This window comes from Eumetopias jubatus, unplaced genomic scaffold (genome assembly GCF_037043125.1).
Source record: "Eumetopias jubatus isolate StellerSeaLion01/CBP00866 unplaced genomic scaffold, mEumJub1_p1.0 scaffold_2, whole genome shotgun sequence".
Classification (NCBI taxonomy): domain Eukaryota; kingdom Metazoa; phylum Chordata; class Mammalia; order Carnivora; family Otariidae; genus Eumetopias; species Eumetopias jubatus.
Window position 1 is genome coordinate 7,650,837 of NW_028274808.1, and position 21,094 is coordinate 7,671,930.

Below are 21,094 nucleotides of genomic sequence, written 5' to 3' on the forward strand. Positions count from 1 at the left end.
GTCCTACTAGGCCAGGCTCATAGCACAATGAGTAACCTATCAACTGGGGTGAAGGTCCCTGTTATGCCACCAGCTGATGGTGGGAAGTTGGAGCGAGTGGAGCTGATCTGTGTGGAAGTAGCTTTTGGAGAAAGGGGAGTCTTGTTGAGTCTCTAACCCACATACCAAGGAGTGCAGGCTCAAACCCATGTGTTTACGACTGCATAGAGAAAACTAGAACCTCAACAACATGAGATTTTTCAGCAACAGGGTTTATTGTTTAATATTTACAGGAAATAATGTATTGAAAAAGTATCTCTTACAAAATTCTGTATTCAATATGCATGGATCACTTTTTTTGCATTTATATGCCACATTTTCCCCATGAGTAGTTATTTTTCTCAAAATCCTGAATTATTGGCTACACTGTGTTAAAGGCTCTAATTTTAGAGGTTTTACCCTAGACTTAGTTTCCTGATACAAAATCTGCCTGAAGTTCTCTCCACTGTGATTTCACGACTGCCATCTCATGTAAGAACTTTACTGCTGGCTGAGAAATACGTGATCACCGACACTGAGTGATGTGTACAGTCTGAATCCTCACATGTGCCCTAAATGCTTCTCTATGAACAAAGGGCTTCTCATGATTTTTCACTGCAATATGAATTGTTATTCCTCAAGAGCATTGATCCTCTTAATCTTGTGTTAGTGTTCTTTTAGACTTCACTGAGTCTTCTCGTGTGCACCATGTGCATACTGTTCACAGTGATTACAGACCTAGGGGCTTTCCCCTGTGCAGGCCCGATAATGTGTTTAAAGTTGAGAGCTGTTGCTGAAGCCTCTCCATTCCTTATGTTCACAGAGTGAGTTCTCTCATGTCTGCTATGGTTTTGCTGCGTAGATGTCACATGTAGGGACTTCTTCCATGTAAGTTTGTGGACGTCAAATGAGTAAGAATGACTAAAGGATCTTCTACATTGATTACAGTTTCTTCAGTGTTCAAGTCCTCTGGTGTGTTTAAATATTAAAGCTATGGTTGAAGTCTCGCCCACATTCGTTACATTTTTAATATCCTGTTATCTAAGGTCAGAATATTTACTGAAGGCATTCATAATTTTCTCTCCATTGTGCGTTCCCTCGTGTCGTCTAAGAGCAGAACACTGACTGAAGGATTTCCCACAAAGATGACATTCGTATGGTTTTTCTCCAGTGTGAGTTCTCTCGTGTCGTCGAAGGGCAGAGCATTTACTGAAGGCTTTCCCACATAGATGACATTCATATGGCTGCTCTCCAGTGTGCGTTCTCTCGTGCTGTCTGAGGTTGGAGGACTGACTGAAGGCTTTCCCACATAAATGACATTCATATGGTTTCTCTCCAGTGTGAGTTAGATTGTGTTTTCTAAGGTCAGAGCTTTGAATAAAGGCATTCCCACAGATATGGCATTCATATGGTTTCTCTCCAGTGTGAGTCATCTCGTGTCTCCTAAGGCTCGAGCAATTACTAAAGGCTTTTCCACACAGATGGCACTCACATGATTTACCTCTAGTGTGAATTTGCTTATGTTGATTAAGGTACGACTGGTCACTAAGGGATTTTGGACACTGTTGACTGATATAAGGTGTCTTTTCTGTGTGAGTTAACAAATGCTGAGTCAACATGAAGGTATGAGTGAAATCTTCTTCCAAACCATTATATTCAAAGGGATCCTCTGGAGTATGAGATTTCTGCTTTTGGGAAAGAGATGAAAGGTTGTTAAAGCTTGGCCTACCTATCCATACATTCATTTTGCTACACAGGAATCCTAAACTAATCATTCAGTGAGTCTCCAATTAAAATCTTGCTAGTATTACTTGCATACACATGATGTGTTTGTTACTCCCCTGCATAAAGATTTTCTCTTTTGTAGCATCCCAACTACAGAGCTTATAGATTACTTATAGATTAATTTAGAAGACTTCAATATGTTTCAAAGACTAGGCATACAGTCAGTGTTTATGCAGTTGTCTTTTTTTTTTTTTTTTTAAGATCTCAGGTTATGGTTTTGGGCCTGAGATTAATTTCTTCACTAAATTCAAACTATCCAAAACTTGATGCTCAAAGCTTAATCCCAACTTAATATGAATTAAGCTATTGTGCTCAATTACTAACACCCTATTTCTAGGTCTTTCATTTGGATGACCAGGGTTACTACCCATGAAACTTACCACTGGCATGACTGTAGATGTGTCCTTCCTGCCGATATGTTGTGTGGCTATCAATTCTTGTTCTTTAAGGGCACTTTCCCTGCCTAAAATAACTGAAAACAAAACAAGACCAAATATTTAGAATGGCAGCAGGGGAATGAAAATGTTGAAAAGCACCAAGGCCCATGTGAGTATGTTTCAAAAACTGGCACTTCGATGGAGCAAATATGTCAAATGAAGGAATACTCTAGGAATACTAATTCACAAAGATTTTCAGGACTGAATTATGAAAAAATTATAATGAAGGTAATAGGGAAAGAGAAGGGAAACCTTCAAAGGGCAATATTAGGGCAGGAGTTACAGCATGAAAGTTTAACTTCGTTAAGTACATGAATATGCTTCCCCTAAAGCCAAAAAAGACACTGGCAAGAGGAAACATAAATTGTGATCGACACATGGAAGGAATAATGACAACATCTGAAGAATTTTGCTTTACTGTCCTTCCTCTACATTTTAGAAAATATCACTCACTTGACAAAATCTTCAGTTGGTATTTCCAAGAACATACTACTGAGTAGGCACCTCCTCATACTGAAGCACAGGTCCCTGCTGCTCACCTGGACTCTGGCCTTGGAGAAATCCAGTTCCTTCTCTCCACAGCTCTTCTCCTTGCTCCAACGGGAAAATCACATCTGATTTGCAATGCTGATATCCTGTTCATTGAAAAAAGGTACATGGATTTTGAATTCTGCACTAATAAAAGTCCTCTCCTTCTCAAAAGCTAATTATCATCATCAAGTCCAGGACAGGCTACTGAGGAAGAATAAGGAGAACACTGAAGTCCAGTCCAAGCAACAACTTGAATGGAAAAAACACTGAAATCCAAATGTGTGTCCAAAATAGTGAAGACCTCTGGATGCTGATCCATGCCCAAATTCAAAGACAGAATGCAGAATCTTCAGTCTTTTCAGAAATGGAGAAATTAAATGTCTCCACAGTGGGTTGAATATTACTTTCAAAAGACACCAAATAAACTCGGCAAGAATAATCAAAAATAGTTCTATTTTTGTCACCAGTCTAGCTTCAACCCTTGACATAGTGACTACAGCAGAATAACTATTTAGAAAATGTTTAATCAGTTTGTTTATGCATTCAGAAATATTGACTTCCCAGTTCTGCTCTGGGAGTTAGAGACTGACTAGCAACAAAGACATTAAATGGTGGTCAAAATTATATTCTAGGGGGGTGACAAACTAGATGTAGTAAAATATAAAGAAACTACTTTCAAGTAAGGTCTATGAAAGATTCAGGGTAGAGAGTGGAGTGGGTATGCAGGTACGCAGAAGCTGTTCCAGATACTTGTTGATTGACTAACCTCCTACCCACCCATCTATGTATGTATATGCGTTGGCAGACTCACCCAGGGAGAGCAGATGACGTATATTTTCCAGCATGACATCCCTGAACAGCTTTCGCTGGGATATGTCCAGCAGGGCCCACTCTTCCTTGGTGAAGTCTACAACTACATCTTCAAATGTCACTGACTCCTAAAACATCACGGATATTCTGTTTTAGACAGAGCATTCCCTACTGACATCCAGAGTGGGAGTTGAGATGACAGCACTGAGGAAGAGGATGGAGGAGCTGGGTGTGTAGAAAGATCAAACTGAGTCTGGGGTTCCTGTCAGTTCATTCTCGGTGCTGAACTGCCATCTGCCTTTCAGATACGTTACAGAGATACAGTCTGAATTAATAAAACTTTATTATAAGGGAATATCACATGAAGTGTGATATAACCTGGGTTTTTTTTTTTTCTTAACTGATAATTATGGGGGTGCCTGGCTGGATCAGTCAGTAGAGTTTGCAACTCTTGATCTCTGAGTCATCAGTTCAGGTCCCATGTTGGGTGTGGAGCCTATTTACAAAAATAAACACAGTCTAAACCAAAAACTGGTAATTATAATTTCAGACATAGGATTATAAAACTGAAAAACAAACTGAGGGTTCTAGAGGGGAGGGGGGTGGGGGGATGGGTACTAAAGAGGGCACGTTCTGCGTGGAGCACTGGGTGTTACGCACAAACAATGAATCATGGAACACTACATCAAAACCTAATGATGTAATGTATGGTGATTAACGTAACAAAATTTAAAGAGAAAAAAAATTGGCACCTGAAAATTCATAACTACACCTCACTTTCTGATTAACTTCAAGTAACTTTACAGACTCGTTGTAAGGCAAACACTAACCATGACTTGCCACTTTTAAACCATGACGCTCTTCCCATAAGATGAACCTTTAATAACCTATTAGGAGACTGAAAGACCCAATGAACTAATGCATGAAGTTCTTCCTAAGTAAACACGTATTAAATACAAGCCATTCATCTATTACTCATTAAAATATTCAAGAACCTTGAAACCGTCTCTAACATTCTTCAGAAAGGAACACGTTTCATACAGAACTCAGTATACACAGTGTAGTCTTGTCAACTCTGCAGGCTCAGGTGTTCATAATAAGCTGTGAGGTCCGAAGAGAAGACTCAGCCCGGAACCTCTGAGACAGCTCTACTGAAGGGTCCCAGCCTGACCGCTCCCGTGTTACGAGGACTCCTCATTTTCTCTGGGCCTTAGACACCAGTGATCACCTGTCTTGTCCCCCTACTAAAGGAGAACAGAAGCCTCTTGACTCGTTTTGCTTTATGTAGTTCTTAAAAAGTTTCTGCAGGATCTTAAATTTTACTCTACTATATACCCTTCTCCTGAATATACAGCCACAATTACGGACTTAATACTCCCTATACGCTAATTACAGAAAGGTAAAATATGTGACTGGGGGCAAGAATGATAAGAAGTTTCCAAAAGTGCAAATATATCCTCTCAAAATTTTAAAACTGGGACAATATGAGGGATCCCTCGTGCCTTCTGTGGCCTCACCTTCTCGTGTACTCCCTTCAACACTCCGCAGCCCCCACCCAGCACCTGAAACCCTGGGCTCCTGGGAAGGCCTCCCTGTCGGACCACAGTATTCTTCTCCTTGCTCATCTCTTCACCACAACCCTTTATGAAAGGATCCTTAGAGCCAATACCATGATTAATGAGTGAATTACTTCCCAATGAGGATATGGACAGAGTTAGAGAAAACAAACTTCTTTCTTCTCTGGAGGCTGGGATAAACTAGTGTGATATTAGGAAGGTTACTAGTTATTGAGGAGTTTCTGACTCATCATAACCATCCCAGAGTTCTGGGGAAATCTCACCAGAGCCCAGATCCCTGAGGACTTCCTGACTGCACTTGAACATTCAGGCCAAAAGGAAAAACTCGCCCATCTGATGGCACGAGGCTGTTATTTCAGCAAAGAGGCTTCCCTACTCACCAGTGGCTGCATTGTCAATAACTCAGTTGCCAGGTTCCTTTCTCTGGGTTTTCACTCACAGACAGCCCAAGCACTAAGCAGGCAAAGCTGAGGATGGAGAAAGAAGCCATGAGACTCCCGTCCTGTGCACAATTTCCAGTCTCACCGGTCACGAAGCCCCAAACCTTACCTGGGTGTGACCCCCAGCCTAACCAACAAACATGCAGTGCAGTCTACAAGAAAAGCAGAGGACTCGCTTCATCTCCCATGGTCAAAAGAAGACTAGGACTACAGTTGCTAATAAAAAACATACAGAGATTTCATGAATAACAACATTGAAAGTACTGAGTTGTATAGGTTAATCAGCCCACAGCATCCAGAGTTATTTAATTCCCTCCCTGATTCCAAAGCCTAGAGATCCTGGATTCAGGCCTCCCATCGATTTTTGTTTCCATCTGTAGGTAAACACTGGAATTGCTCAGATTTCATTATTCTCATACTCAAGCAGTGGTTCCCCAAGCATCCATGGCGGCCTTCTGGAGCCACACTCTCTTCCTGCTCTCCCTCAACTCTAACTTTTAGATCTGTTGCCCATGGATTTGGATCGCCAAAAAACTAAAAAGTCTACTTTATGATAGGGTTCATCAATTCAAGGACTTATTCCATTTGGAGGGATCAGTGGCACTCATTCTGCAAGTCTGTTCCTGAAAAATCCCCTGCATCAGAAAGGAGGAATTTATGAGCCATACTGTTCCTGTCATTTACTGTCCCAATCCTCTCTTCCAAGGACGTCCAGATAATACAGAATAGCTGTGGTTTGGGAGGAAATCTAGTTGCTCTACCTGATTATTTTAGTACAGTGGTAAAACTGAAGTCCTTGAAATCCTGTTCTATGTTAATCTTCATGAGCTGCACTATGCCTGCATTATTACACACACACACACGTATATATATGTATATGGACATTTACATACATACACACAAATGTGTGTGAGACACACAGTGAGAAAGCATGTATAAACTGTAAATTCTCCCTTAAAATACCAATAATTAAATGTATTTTATGGGAAAATGATGATAATGTGTCATGAACAAGAGTAGGATTAACTCACCCATTTGTACCTGAGGTCAAGAAAAAGGAAAAAAAAAAAAGAAATTTGTATCAAATGTGACTCTACTTCGATATTTACATGTATTCGTTTATTTCATCCTCACAAGAAACCTGGTGATTTTCTTTACCAGTTTAACAAGTGAAATGAACAGAGAGGTTCAAAAAACTTAAATAATGTAACAAAGTTACACAGCTAGGAAATAACCTGTCTGTATTTTATTTTTGCTCTGCCTCTCTCCTGCGCTCAAACTCCGTAAGGATTACCCACCACACCTAGGTTTTACCTGGAATATCACATCACTTCTGACTTAATCAGAAGCCCTACTGTTATTACAACTTCTCCTTACTTCTTCACAGAAATTACACCCCATATCCAGTTCTCCGTACATGGGAACCTCCGTGTACTGACCACTTCTCAAACATCTGGCTTTCTCCCTTTTCATTTTTCCTACCCACTTTAATCCACACTGACTCATTTCAACAGGCACTTATCAGGACCAGCGCTTTCTATGTTCCCTGGACTATTAACCACATTTCCCCATCAAGACCTCAACAGCAGGTGACTCCATGTACCTGCCTTTCCTGTGACTGCATCTGACACACATGGCTAATAAGTTGAACCTGGTCTAAAAACAGAACTACTACTCCTAGGGGTTTTCGAATGTGTCTGGCAACTCTAAATCATTCTTCCATGCTCCCATAAATATTTCAAATCTTACCCATGCCTTTTGATGCTACACATTCTCACCTTTCAAGAGGTAAGATTATTCCCCACTATACATACTGTGTTAGTTTGCCAAGGTTGCTGTAACAGAGTACCACTCACTGAGGGGCTTAAACAACAGAAATGTATTTTCTCACAATTCTGGCCACTGGATATGAAAGATGTTGCTACGGTTGGTTTCTTCTAAGGCCTCCCCGCTTAGCTTGTAGACGGCCATTCTCCCTGTCTCCACAAGGCCATCCCTCTGCACGTGTCTGGGCCCTGATTCTCTCTTCTCGCAAAGACACCACTCAAACGGGATTAGGGCCCACCCTAATGCCTCATCTTACCTCAATTGCCAGTTTTAAGGCCCAATCTCCAAATACACTCTGAGGGTTGGGACTTCAACATTTGACTTTTGGAAACACAAAATTCAGTCTATAACAGAGATGAATTACATAAGGTGACACACTAACTCAGTTTCTCATCATAATCTCTACAAATATTCCCACATTCGCATCCATTGGCTATTCCTTTTCTCCCATCAAATAAAAGTTGTGCTACCTCGGGGCGCCTGCGTGGCTCAGTTGGTTAAGCGACTGCCTTCGGCTCAGGTCATGATCCTGGAGTCCCGGGATCGAGTCCCGCATCGGGCTCCCTGCTCAGCAGGGAGTCTGCTTCTCCCTCTGACCCTTTTCCCTCTCGTGCTCTCTATCTCTCATTCTCTCTCTCTCAAATAAATAAATAAAATCTTTAAAAAAAAAAAAAAAGTTGTGCTACCTCTAAGTCCAAAGTCTCCCAACTGAATTCCTTTCTCTCCTGTTTTTTTGAGAACTATATTATTGTTTATAAATTAAATCTCCTTTCCCAAAAACCTGTCCATCTCTCTACAATCAATTCCCCCATCATTTAAGTTCATTATATCTCTTGTAACTTGAAGCAAAAATTTCCTCTGAACCTATTTTCTCTCCAGTTCCTGCCCTTCTAACCTCCCTTCAAAATCAAACTGGAAATGCAGCTGTCCTTTGCTCACATCCTCCTCTCCCTTTGACTTAAAAAGGCCACCACTGATTAGTTTATAAATATACATTGTTAACATCACTGATTGTCTCTCCATAAATAAATTCTTACATGGAAACGAAGAGGAGTTAAACCTTGACTTCCTTTTCAGAGCTTCTTCCCCTCTATACTCAGTCCTTCTCCCATGTCCTCTGTAAAGAATTCCTCAATTCTCTTGGAATGTCTCAAGACAATGTGAGAGCCTGTTCTCCTTTTATACCATGTCCTGGCAGGCTCACGCATTTCTTCAGTTGTTCCAGTTTTTTCTATTGCTGTCTCTAAATTGAAAGTGACCAATTTCTTTTCTGGATTCCCATTTCTGAGTGATCATCTCTGCTTGCAAACTTACACCTAAAATGAAGTATTTCTGGAGACAATAACTCCATCCCTCCAAATACAGAAATTACTCCTTTGTCTGAATCTTAGTTAATGGCTGGCTACATCTGAGTATTGACATTTTATTTTATTTATTTATTTTAAAATTTTATTTATTTGACGAGAGAGCGAGCAAGAGCAGGAACACAAGCAGGGGCAGAGGGAGAGGGAGAAGCAGGAAGCCCAAAGCAGAACTCGATCTCAGGACCCTGGGACCATGACCCAAGCTGAAGGCAGACGCTTAACGACTGAGCCACCCAGGCGCCCCGGGTATTGACATTTTAAATACCTTTACCAAATGAACAAACACACCGCTATTATTTCTAACCTGGACACTATTATAATTCTTCATTTCCACCCCCATCCACAAACTTCCCACCCCATACTCCTTGTACTCCAGTTTCAGTTTAAATCTCCATTACACAGAGATACTTTCATTAAACTACAACCAAAGTGTTTCCCTTGCCCTCTGCCTTGACATTTTCAAATAGAACCACTATTCTTTTATGTCACTCATGGAATTTGTTTTATATTTATTTATGCTGTTCTCTCAAAGTTCTAAATGCAGAAAAATCTACCTATATATGGTGGAGTTAGGCAAGTTTCCCTGTGACCATTACATCTGAGTGATAACAGAGAGAAATTCTATGTCCATGGTAAGGAAACCTGCCCCCAAGTGCCTGCAGTCGGATAAACCACCACTTTCTGATTATAACTTCCTCCCTGAAATATAGGAGTCTTCTTTCCTGGTAAAAATTCTATCCAGTACTTACCCAAACCCAAATAGATGGAAAAGCTAATGAAGCCAACTCTGAGGATGCAACCACCACACAAAGGACCTCAGAGTTTCTTTCTCACTCTAGATCAATCACCCTTTTGTGAAGGTGATTTATCTTTTTAAGCAGTTGATAACCTCATCAGTGGCATAAATCAAAAGACACACCCTGGTCTATCTGGATGCCAGTCAATATAAACCTAACTGAGGCAGGACTTTCTAACAAAATCTTTTCTAATTAGGTAAATCATATAGATACAATTAAGGAAAACACATGATGCCCCTTCTTTTTCTCTAATGATACTTTTTAGAGTTGTTTTAGGTTCATCACAAACTGAGCAGAAAATACAGTTCCTATATACCTCCTGTCCCCACAAAAGAATGGCCTCCCCCACTATCAGTATCCCACACCAGAGTGGTACATTTGTTACAACGGATGAACCTACACTGATACATCATTATCACCCCAAGCCTTAGTTTACATTACTGTTCACTCTTGGTGCTGTACCTTCTGTTGGTTTTCAGAAATGTGTAATGACAGGTATCCACCGTTCCAGCATCATCAAGAGTATTTTCACTGCTCTAAAAATCCGCTGTGCTCTGCCTATTCATCCCTGCTCGATTGTTTTACTGCCTTCATAGTTTCACCTTTTCCAGAATGTCATATAGTTGGGATCACACAGTATGTACTTTTCAGATTGGCTTCTTTTACTTAGGCATTTAAGGCACCTCCATGTGTTTTCACAGGCTTGATAGCTCATTTCTTTTTACCACTGAATAATATTCTAGTGTTTGGATATACCACGGTTTATTTATTCATCACCCCTGGAAGGACATTTTGGTTGGTTCCAAGTTTTGGCAATTATGAATAAAGTTGCTACGTTCACGTGCAGGTTTTTGTGTGGACGTATGTATTCCAGCTCATTTGGATAAATAGCAAGAAGCATGACTGCTGGATCACATGGTAAGAGTAGGTTTAATTTTGTAAAAAACTTCCCAACTGTCTTCCAAAGTGGCTGTACAGTTTGCATTCCTACCAGCAATGAATTAGAGTTCCTGGTGCTCTATATCCATAACAGCATTTGGCGGTCTCAGTATTTTGGATTTTCCCCAATCCAATGGCACATAGAGTATCTCATTTTTTTTTTTATCATGCATTTCCCTGATGACATATGATGTTGAGTGTATTTTCATATATTTGTTTTCTATCTGTATCTTCTTTGGTAAGGTGGCTGTTCAGATCTTTTGCCCATTTTTTAATGGAGTTGGTCATTTTCTTATTGTTGATTTTTAAAATATTTTATATATTGTGAATAAGTCCTTTATCACATGTGTGTTTTGCAAGTATTTTCTCCCAGCTTGTGGCTTGTCTTCTCATTTTCTTGACAGTGTTTTTCACAAAGAAGAAATTTTTAATTTTAATCCAGTTCGCTTATCAGTTACTTCTTTCATATTATAAAGTCATTGTCAAACTCAAGGTCACCTAGATTTTTTTTCCCCTGTGTTTTAGGAGTTTGATATGTTTAGATCTGTTGTGTGCTTTGAGTTAATTTTTTAGGAGTATAACGCCTGTGTCTAGACTCAGTTTTGTTTTATATATGGATTTCCAGTTGTTACCTGCCCCCTCATTGTTGAAAATATTTTTATTGTATTATTTTTGCCCCTTGGTCAAGTATCAGTTGACGGTACTTGTGTGCTCTTCTGCGCTCCCTATTGTGTTTCATTGATCTAGTTGTCTGTTTCACCAATAGATTATATCCTTTAATTCTTCATCCTTCTAAAGGTCTCAAAAGCAACCTTCATCTCTTTTTCCCAGAGGCCTCACCATTTGGTGGACTTCGGTTGTTATGGGAAACACTGGAGAAAAGCTAAAGCAAGAGCTCTATCCTGCTATTAGATTTTATTTATTTATTTGAAAGTGAGCGAGCAGGGGGGGGGGGCAGGGGGAAAGTGAGTCCCAAGTGGACTCCAAGCTAAGCACAGAGCCCAAGGCATGGCTTGATCTCATGACCTGAGCTGAAACCAGGAGTCAGTTGCTTAACTGAGCCATCAGGCACCCCTCCTGCTATTTTTAAGAGGACTTGTAATCTGACAACTCTCAGACTCTGAGCATCATGGTGACGCCAAATAAATAGAAACATTTATGCTTAAAATATATACTCAGGTATCTAGAGTGTGTACATTTGCTCCCAAGAAATAGAAAAACAATTCAGGTCTCTTCATCAGATTTAGCTGATTGATGCCTAAGGACTGCAAAACCCTACAAGCTTCCACAATATTGGGGCTTCCTAGAATAAATTATGTAGCTTCATTATTGGTTTTCCTATAAATAGGATGTGCTTTGTTTTTGAAAAGTTTCAAAGAATTAGGACATATCTTAAGGTACACTGAGATCTAGAGATAAAGGAACAAATTATTTTTGAAGAGAAATCATTCAGTCTACATCTTAAATACAAGCATTTGATTTAGAAAGAATTGTCATTGGCATCCTTGTTATCATCACTGCCACCATCACCATCATCAAATGCTGTGCACTAAGGCCAAAAGAATGTTGAACCAGGTGCTCCTGAAGCCACATGGTTCAGAGGTCAAGGGCCAAGGCTCTGGTCTCAGCCTGCTGGGGCCCCAGCCAGGCTCCCCTATATGCTAGGTGATGCACAAACTGATTGATGGCCCTGACTCCTTCCTAGGACTGTAGAGAGGCAAAAATGTATTTTAATGAGTGTCGTTTTCACACTTGAGTCACTGCTGTTAATTACTTATATCTGGGCCAGTAAAGGCAAACTGCAGCTAAGTAGGCAGAAGTACAACGGCTCAGAGGATTTGGGACGTATCTGTGAACCGCTCTCCACAGCCACCGGAGCCCATGTTTTCCCATCTGTTGTCTTACAAGTGTGTCTTTCATAGTCTTTTGGATGGATGGATCTCCCGTAGAAATATAATCCAGTAAAGAACAGTGAACTGTTAACACAGAGGAAGCAGTATAAAAAACAAAAACAGGGCGCCTGGGTGGCTCAGTTGTTAAGCGTCTGCCTTCGGCTCAGGTCCTGGTCCCAGGGTCCTGGGATCGAGCCCCGCGTCGGGCTCCCTGCTCCGCGGGAAGCCTGCTTCTCCCTCTCCCACTCCCCCTGCTTGTGTTCCCTCTCTCGCTGTCTCTCTGTCAAATAAATAAAATCTCTAAAAATAAATAAAAAATAACAAAAACACACAAAAGTTACCTTATATTCTCTACTAAAAGTGCTGATAATCCCATGATACAATCTTGGGCACCATTTAAAACATAAAATAGCCATAGTGCAATAGTGAGGAAGACTTGACGGTAGCCTAACATCAGCACCAAACTTAGGGGACCCTGACTCACACCAATCACAGTCCTCAGAGGCTGAGAATCCCCTGGAGAACGAGGAAATGAGAAAGACGCCCGAGCAGTCCTTCCTTTCAGTCTGGGATGGACACCAGGAGTCCGCATTTTTGACAAGCACACCAGGGACTGTGATGTGGAGTGGAACCCTGAAAAATGTGATAGAGTGGCTTATAAGCTAAAGACATTCTTAATATGGGCTCAGGTTCCCATCAGACATGGCCAGATCCACCACCTCATACTCACTCACTCATTCCTGGTTGCACTGAAATCATCATAAGCCTTATGTCTGCCTCGTTCATGGGCCACGTGCCAGCTGGCTTTAGCCCTTTTACTAGAACCTCCCTCCCACCCCCAACTTGGCATTCTTGAACTGCCTTACTCTTTAAGATCTGTTTACATATCATATCCCCTTTGAAGGATATGATCACCTTCCCTGAACATTTAGTCTAATGTGGGTGCCAAACCTCCCCATTTTCCCAGGAGGGCACTTAGGACACCTCCCTGCAACGGCTAGCCTGTCTGCTACTCTGAGCTGTGTCAACTTAGCGGAGCAAGGGTAACAGCTGTCTTGGCTCATCACTGTACTCGAGCCCCCTTACATTGTATGGGGATACGGAGAGATTCAGTGAATGTAAAAAAAGCAGTAATTTACCATCTAACAAAGCCCTTTGTTTTAGATAGATCAATGCAGGGCCAGACCTTAGTGCTCTGGTGGCACTGTTCTTGCTCACCCTTCTACCAGAAGCAACACTTTCCCCTTCTAACTGAAACCCAAAGGGATGGAACTACTTTCTCTGCTACAACCCCAGCAGTTTAACAATGAAGGCCTCCAGAGTGCAGGCTCAGGATCCAGGGCTCTTGCCTCCTAGCAGACTAGCCTGCCTCTGAGCTGGTGACAGGCCCTCTTTTGAGAATTTGTGAGGTTTTCTTTTCCCCTCCTCCAATTCAGTGGACTTGGGTTTGGTTTGCAAACTGATTTAAGTGTCAACCTCTATAGGAAATACCTGAATGGACTTACGGTCAGAGGTCTTCCTGGGATCTACAGAGCTGTCCTAGAGCTGCTGCCAGGCTGATGAACTCTCTGCCGTCCATGTGCGCAGACAGTCCCCTTCCTACTACAGTGTAACTGGAGATTCCTATCCCCATCATCTGTGGAGCTGCCCTGTACATATGATGGTGCAGTTCTGTCTGGGATAGCTGTAGAGGGAAGGCTGGATAAACATGAGCAAATTCTCCTGAATGTTTTACCATGGAAGTTTATGGGCTTTGTTTTTAGATTCAGAAATATTTAAGTAAGGATTTATTATTACACAGTGATGACTTTTCATCCAGAAAGCATTTTCTATACACAAGTAAATATAAATGCTTGAACATTCTCTAGAGAGCTCAATAAAACTATAACTTTTAAATCTGGTTTTAGTAAAATTGTTTTAAAAACACAAATCGATATACTGTTCTTTGTGGCTGTTATTTCTATGAAAAGCAAATTTCCTTGGTTAGATCAGGTGGATGTGAATTTTGTTCTTTTTTTTTTTTTTAAAGATTTTATTTATTTATTCATGAAAGACAGAGAGAGAAAGAGAGAGAGGCAGAGGGAGAAGCAGGCTCCCAAGGAACAGGGAGCCCGACGCAGGACTCGATCCCAGGACCCCGGGATCATGACCTGAGCTGAAGGCAGACGCTTAACCATCTGAGCCACCCAGGCGCCCGATGTGAATTTTGTTCTTGCAGTTATCTTATTTTCAATAAATAAAAGTCACCGTGGCAATATTACTGCTACAGTAATACCTTAAGAGTTCAAAAAGATTTATTGTATTAAGATCAAGAGCAACCACCCTCACATATTCCAGATAATTCAAGTCACTTGGATCAATCTGTTGATTACTAGATCAATTATTTATTATATTTCTCATCAACCTACATACACTTTACTGAATAAAAATTCTGAGGCAACTGACCTTTATTTGATGCCTTGGGAAGCTTATCAATAAATAAATCTTAACTGGAGCTTTAAGGGACACCAGGCAAAATTCTGTGAAATTTAAATGTTCTAAATCAGCCTCAAAATAACTAACATGTTATGACTCATGTTATTATGAGGGAACTGTGTCAAAGGTGCCATAGAGCATGTGTCAGACACGTGACAGTAAAAAATGGTGCTGAATGTCATCCTTGGGGAAGTCCCACAGAATCAGCAGCTTTGGACTTAAATGAGAGTGAGGTCCTCGTACAATTGTTACTTCACAGATGGAGTAAATGGAGGCAAAGAGAAGCCAACTATCCAAGAAATGTCAGCTGTCCGTTCAACTCCTCACTTCCAGGCAACTGCTTCCAAGCCAGCACTGTAAAGGCTTTGAAGTGGTCAAGTGTCCCAGTAAGCTCTTTTCATATTTGGGACTTGTGTCACATTTCCCTCTGACAGTTCCTCCTTTTCAAAGGTCCTGGAGTTTGGAGTGTATAAAAATTCCCTTTCTGCTCTGGCATGGGACTGGAGTCCATCTTTTCTTTGTTTGAGATTAGGTAATGGCACTGTCTGGGTTTAGGATATTTTCCTCCTGCTGTTGAGAGAAATAACTTGTAACTAAGGACAGAAATAGCTGGATCATTCTTCCTTTGACCAGCCATCCAGGAACCTCTCTTTTCTGAATTTAAACTGACCACAGCGTTCACTTACCGTTAAAATAGAAGTCTGATTTGGACTACCATCCACCCATCCCCAAGCACCTTCATTATGTATTAGGGAAATTTCCAGTCACCAAGCTGTGGAACATAGAATATGTCCAAAAAAGCCTACATCCTCCACACCTAGTGACTGAGGATAAAATATCTTCTTACAGAAACGCGTAAGGGTTGAAGAGGCTGGACCACTTCAACTTTGGATATCTGCCTTGAGGCCTCTGCCTTGGCCGTATCCCAGAACGCCATCAAGACTGAATCACTGCTGGATGCACCTAACTCTAAAGAGGAATGATGCTAATACTGCAGCAAGAAAGTCATTCACAACCAGGGTTTTCCCTTGGGTCCTGACTGTGCAGAATCATGGAACTGCATTCACTACCACTGAGATCTTGAGCAGCACACAAGAGCTTTGTAGTTCAGCCCTTCTCAAGCAAACGGAGCCGCTGTGACGGGGCTGCTTTCAGAAGGGAGTGGGTTGATCGCCCAACTATAAAAAGCTGGGTCCACTCAAGAGGTCACCGAGTCAGAGGCAGAAGGAGCTACCCTAATTGGCTTCCTCGAAAGGGAAGCCGGAGGATCCCAGTGAGACTGCCCTTTCTCAGCTCCACCACTGTACTCCTACCCTGGGGCAACAAAGGAGAGTTACTAATTTTTTAAATACAGTCCCTTCAATGCCTCTGGTAGTTACGTTTGACTTGGCACGTACTGGCTCCCAAGAGTTGCTTATAAAATATTCAGGAGTTTTGTAAACTGGATGGTAAGCCCCTGTTAGCTTGAATTCTGCCACAGTATACAAGGAAATCAGCAATTGCTATAAATCAAGACTTTGTTTCAGAGAGTCAGTTACCTCCTGCACAAGTGCCAGAGGCCACTACCCTGTAGGATTCCCTTTCCAACAGATCCACAGAATGTGGTTTCTCGCCTCCATTAGCAATTTCCTCCCTAACCCAGAACTCCCAATCCAGCAGAGGTGTCCATTCCAAGGCTGTAAGCCTAAGGATTCTCTTGAACTTAGTTACATCTCCCAGCCCTGCTCTGTACAAAGTCTACGGATAACTCATAGATGGGCTAAGAAGCTATCTGCCAGTATTGATCCAAATTGATGACATATTGGGTGACAGGTATTCACTTACAGTCTTGCCATTTATTCAGAAGACCCTACAGGTTTGCCATTATCATCCTCACTTTTCCTTTTAGGAAACCAACTTATACAGGAGTCACGTGACCTGACAAAACCCAGAAAGCAATTGGTTGAACTACTGGCTCATATTTATCTGGCTCAAAAGCCTGTTCCCTGACCACAGTTTACGATGAGTTAGGTCTTCTCATGGTTTCAAATGCCTGTGAAAAATAGGAACCCCAGAGGGATAACCATTGGGCAGGAAGGGAAAGGATAAAAAAGGATGCAGGGTGTGTAAGTGAGGGTGGTGAGAAGCGGAACTGAGTCATATTGTGTCTTCACTTCCACCCTTCGATGGATGGGTTCGGGCTGGGACTGAAGGGAACTAGAGAGTGGAGAACTTTCTGCAGAAGAGCCTTGGTACCCTCTCTCCTGACATGGGGCATGGACTTCCAGGAACCTGGGGGTTTGGGGTCTGGGCATTTTAGGCACACAAAGAAGATGCGAGGGGTAGAGGGGAAGTCTTCAGCTGTGGGAGGAGTATTTAGCTCCAACGGCTGCAGTAAATCCATCCTTTCTAGTTGAGACTATACTTGGTTTGTGAGACCATTCACTCTCGTTCTGAGTTTCTAAAGCTTCTGAAGATGCTACTACTGCTGCCCGTAGAAATTCATCTGAGAAGGAGTTTTAGGTTCTGGAATCCATCAACTTCAGAGAGGGCCATCATGAGCCCCTTATCTGACACTTAAGGAAATGTTTACCATTTCCAGGAAATGCAGAGCCTTCAGCTGGACAAGGTCACCACCTGTCACTGAAGGCAGGAACAGCGTCCAAGCCAAGGTTCTGTTGTTAAGAGTAGTGAAGAGTAGTCACTTTCCTCAAAGATCCAGGACTTTGAAATTTTAGAGTTGTGTAGTTCCAGATTTGTCAGGAATTGGGGGAGTTTTGGTGACTGGGAGTTTCCTCAAGTATGTAACATGCAACTACAGTTTAGTCAGATGGAGGCACTTCTTCCCAACTTCCTTAATTAAAGCTGGAATGATTTCAGAACCATTTATGCCTCAGCTCAGTAGCATCCCACACTCAATGACAGGAACCCTGATCCCATGTGTCGCCAGAAGAGAAGCCTTACCTGCAACAGCCAAACATTCTGATGATCAAAGGACTAAAATCAGCTGCCTTCAAGTTGAATCAGAGTGGAATGATTAACGTTCAGGGCTCCTGAACAATGTCAAAGCTCCACTGAGCCACAATATATATACCCTTTGAGAAGGCGAGGATGGGTTCTGTGTAAGAAATGCCATCCATATAAAGCAGATACCCTCAAGCACTTTCCCAAATAAGAGTCCATACATACATACCCTGTAAGGTGTCAGGTACATGTCTCCATAGTGCAGAATGCTCAACTAGCATCTTCCAAAGCTTACAAACTCTGCAGAGGAAGAAAACTGACATTCATCTCCAAAGCTGATGAGAGCCCACAGTTTTACCTCTGGCCCCTTGCTGTCCTCCTCCATGGCTACAAGGCCAGAAAGTGGGTGGATACCTGCTCCAACTGTGCCCTCAGCCCTTATTCCAGTATTTTTTCTTTTAGGGCACTTGGACTAGGCCGTATGGCTCTATACCCCTCTGACACCTGCCTCTTCCCTGAGCTTTGAGATACTTGCCCTTCAGAATAGTGAGAACACCCCTCCCCTGGACATTGGTCCATACCTGGAAATCTGAATCTCTTCTGTAATGCACAGAAATGAGAATGTCCTCAGCATCACAGAGCCAGGCAGTGCCAAGGTGATTACCAAGCTTTGCTCTCTGCCCACTGTATACATGTACTGTGATGAAGAAATCAAAATCTTTTGCCTTCTTGGGTGAGCTGCGGGGTCTGAGGAACTGGAGAGTTGTTTAAATGTCTGCAGAGGTGACAGCTGGATTCTGGGCACTGTATCCTCTTATTTCCCTATGAGCCTCTCAGTGGAGAGGACAGAGCTTTGATTCAGATCTGAAAGAGAAACCATATATTAATACAGGGATCTGATAACTGGGGAAAGGTAGCCAATATCCAGGACACCATATTCTGTAAATATGGTTTACCAACTGAGTTATCCAGAACATATGGGAGAATCCAAGCAGAAGGAAAATCTAGGGAAACTAGTATCGCACCGGCCATGGGATTATGTTAGGTTTTGCCTTCGAGGCAAATTTAGATTGAAATGTAAAGTTATGTTTAACCTTTAGAATTTTTCTTCAAAGGAAATATAGGGATATCCAGGGAATCCCTACACATATAAAACAGGAAAGTCCTATGAGTTAAGGAAGACTTTACCTAGGTATCACTGTGTTTTGTCCATGTTTCCAAGTGGTAGGCATCAAAGAAGGTCATGAGTGGATCAAAACCGTAAATAAAAAGCAGCTTCTCAGGAGCTGGTATTTCTTAGATTATGGAAAATGCCACCTAGGTCCCACAAACTTTCCAAATGTCCGGTGTTAAACAGCCATCATTTTGAGTCAGGAAGAGGTGCTGCTATAGCATGACCCTGCATGTATTTCTCTGCAAACTACAAACATGAATTCATGGGGTTTAAGGTGAATTCAACTCAATGAAAATGCATGGAAAAAAAAATAGCACAGTAACTATTATAAAAAGGAAGAGGTAGGAGTGCAAACGTAACTGAGTATTAATATTCAAAGAATCCTTTGCCTTGGAGCAAAGCATTTAAAAATCATCCAATAATTTTAGTAATGGATAAACAACAAATCATTAAAAACCTTAAAGAGAGGACGTCAAAGCAGAATTATAAGGATGAAAGAGATTACAAAGGAAGAAGGAAAAATGACTTGGCAAAGCTCCAAAACTTCCAAAAATAAAATAAAAGCCATTTAAGAGACCACATTGGGAGGTACAAGAAGGGAAAAGAGACGCTGCTGAAAAGTCACTCATTAATGTTGCTGACAGGCTTAAAATGAGCAAAAGAGAAAAGGATTAAGTAAAAAACATTGAAAGCTGTGAAAAACAAGCCCTATAAAATTCATGTTACTGCTAAAGATTACAAAGGACATGATATGACAAAAAATAATTTCATGAATTCAGTAAAGAAGTACTAAAACGTACAAAAATAAATTTGTGAGTTTGTGGAAAACACAGTTTGGATAAACGTATATAAAGCAATACAAAATAAGAGTGCCCCCCAAAGAGGCTGTAAATCAAAGATGAATGATTGGAGGATCGTTATAAATGCTCAAGTGAGATATGAGATGATATTCGGTGAATAAAATGTGATCATGAAGAACGCCTACAAAATCTTCAGGGGAACCAACTGTGACCGGTAATCTTAGAACCAAGTGAACTCTTCCTCAACTATCACAAGAGATGGATTTAGAGAAGATTTGCGTGTAAGTGTAACACACAGATGAATCAGCAATAATTTAACTAGTGACACAGAGCCTGTGCTGAGGACAAAAAAGGACTCGCACTACAAGAAAGCAGTCAAAGCAAACATTTCAAAATGGGCTCTAGTGTGTGGTCAATAGAAACTGTCCCCTGAAAGAGAAATTAAATGTATATTTAATAACATAGCCATACAAGCAAACTTTAGAATGAATGGTTCCAAGCTATTTATTCACACAACACTGTATTGATCAACTTCCCATCCAAGCAGGAAGAGTGACTTTAGGATGGTGACTTTGGTGACTTCAGGATGGGTGACTACACAGCTTAGCCCCTCCCTCCAAATCCCTTAAAGAGTCCCTAGGAAGAAGCCCTTCCTCATCCTCAGTATCACCTTAATATTTTTAGAGCATTGCTAACCATGAAGATTTCCCAGCCCTTTCCAGGCTATTTGGACACAGCTGCTTAGTTCTGGGGTGCAACATTTGTTTTCTCCATACCAAAACCGTGTTCTCCAACAAATCTGCCAATAAAAATGACTGGTATCTATACCTATTTCCCCTTCTTTCCTTCCCTTTCAGAACTGCAATCTGGAAAAATGATGTTATTAAGTAAGCTGCCTTGAATCCCAACACCAGTTATGGGCCAGGCTATTCCAGGCACTAAGGAGATAAAAGTTTACAAGTTAACATAACCAAAATCATCTTGCCTTCCTTGCCTCTTACTTTCTAGCAACAACACTAATTGGAAAGCAAAGGCAATTAGATATGAAGGAAGTATAAAACCAAAGCAAATGTATCTTTCAAATTAATACTATAATAGGAAAACCTTTCAAATCCAACCTTTCATAATTTTTAACACACCCCCTCCCCCAGGAACAGTGTGGGTCCACGGCATGGGAGTACCTGAAATTTGGACTTTTCGAAACTCGGTCACACGCCTCAGATAAAAAGGCTCGGCCACGGGCAGTGTGAACGCAGCGATCAGATGGAAACCAAGGTCACAAATA

General features: G+C 41.4%; 1 protein-coding gene across 2 annotated transcripts in view; it reads right to left on the reverse strand.

The window, feature by feature from the left end:
- Positions 1–233: 233 nt before the first annotated feature.
- Positions 234–21,094, reverse strand: part of LOC114206146 (uncharacterized) — a 36,469-nt gene continuing 15,608 nt past the window's right edge. Inside the window, exons 1-6 of one of the 2 annotated variants that reach the window (XM_028099777.2) lie at positions 18,065–18,135; positions 5,539–7,769; positions 3,583–3,709; positions 2,780–2,875; positions 2,184–2,275; positions 234–1,706 (exon numbers count right to left, since the gene is read on the reverse strand). In XM_028099777.2, coding sequence (XP_027955578.1) covers positions 1,056–1,706; positions 2,184–2,275; positions 2,780–2,875; positions 3,583–3,709; positions 5,539–5,550 — 978 coding nt within the window. In that variant the 5' untranslated portion in view covers positions 5,551–7,769; positions 18,065–18,135 and the 3' untranslated portion in view covers positions 234–1,055. Of the gene's footprint in view, positions 1,707–2,183; positions 2,276–2,779; positions 2,876–3,582; positions 3,710–5,538; positions 7,770–18,064; positions 18,136–18,416; positions 18,700–21,094 lie in introns of those variants that run through there. The other variant, XM_028099776.2, reaches the window with a different exon arrangement.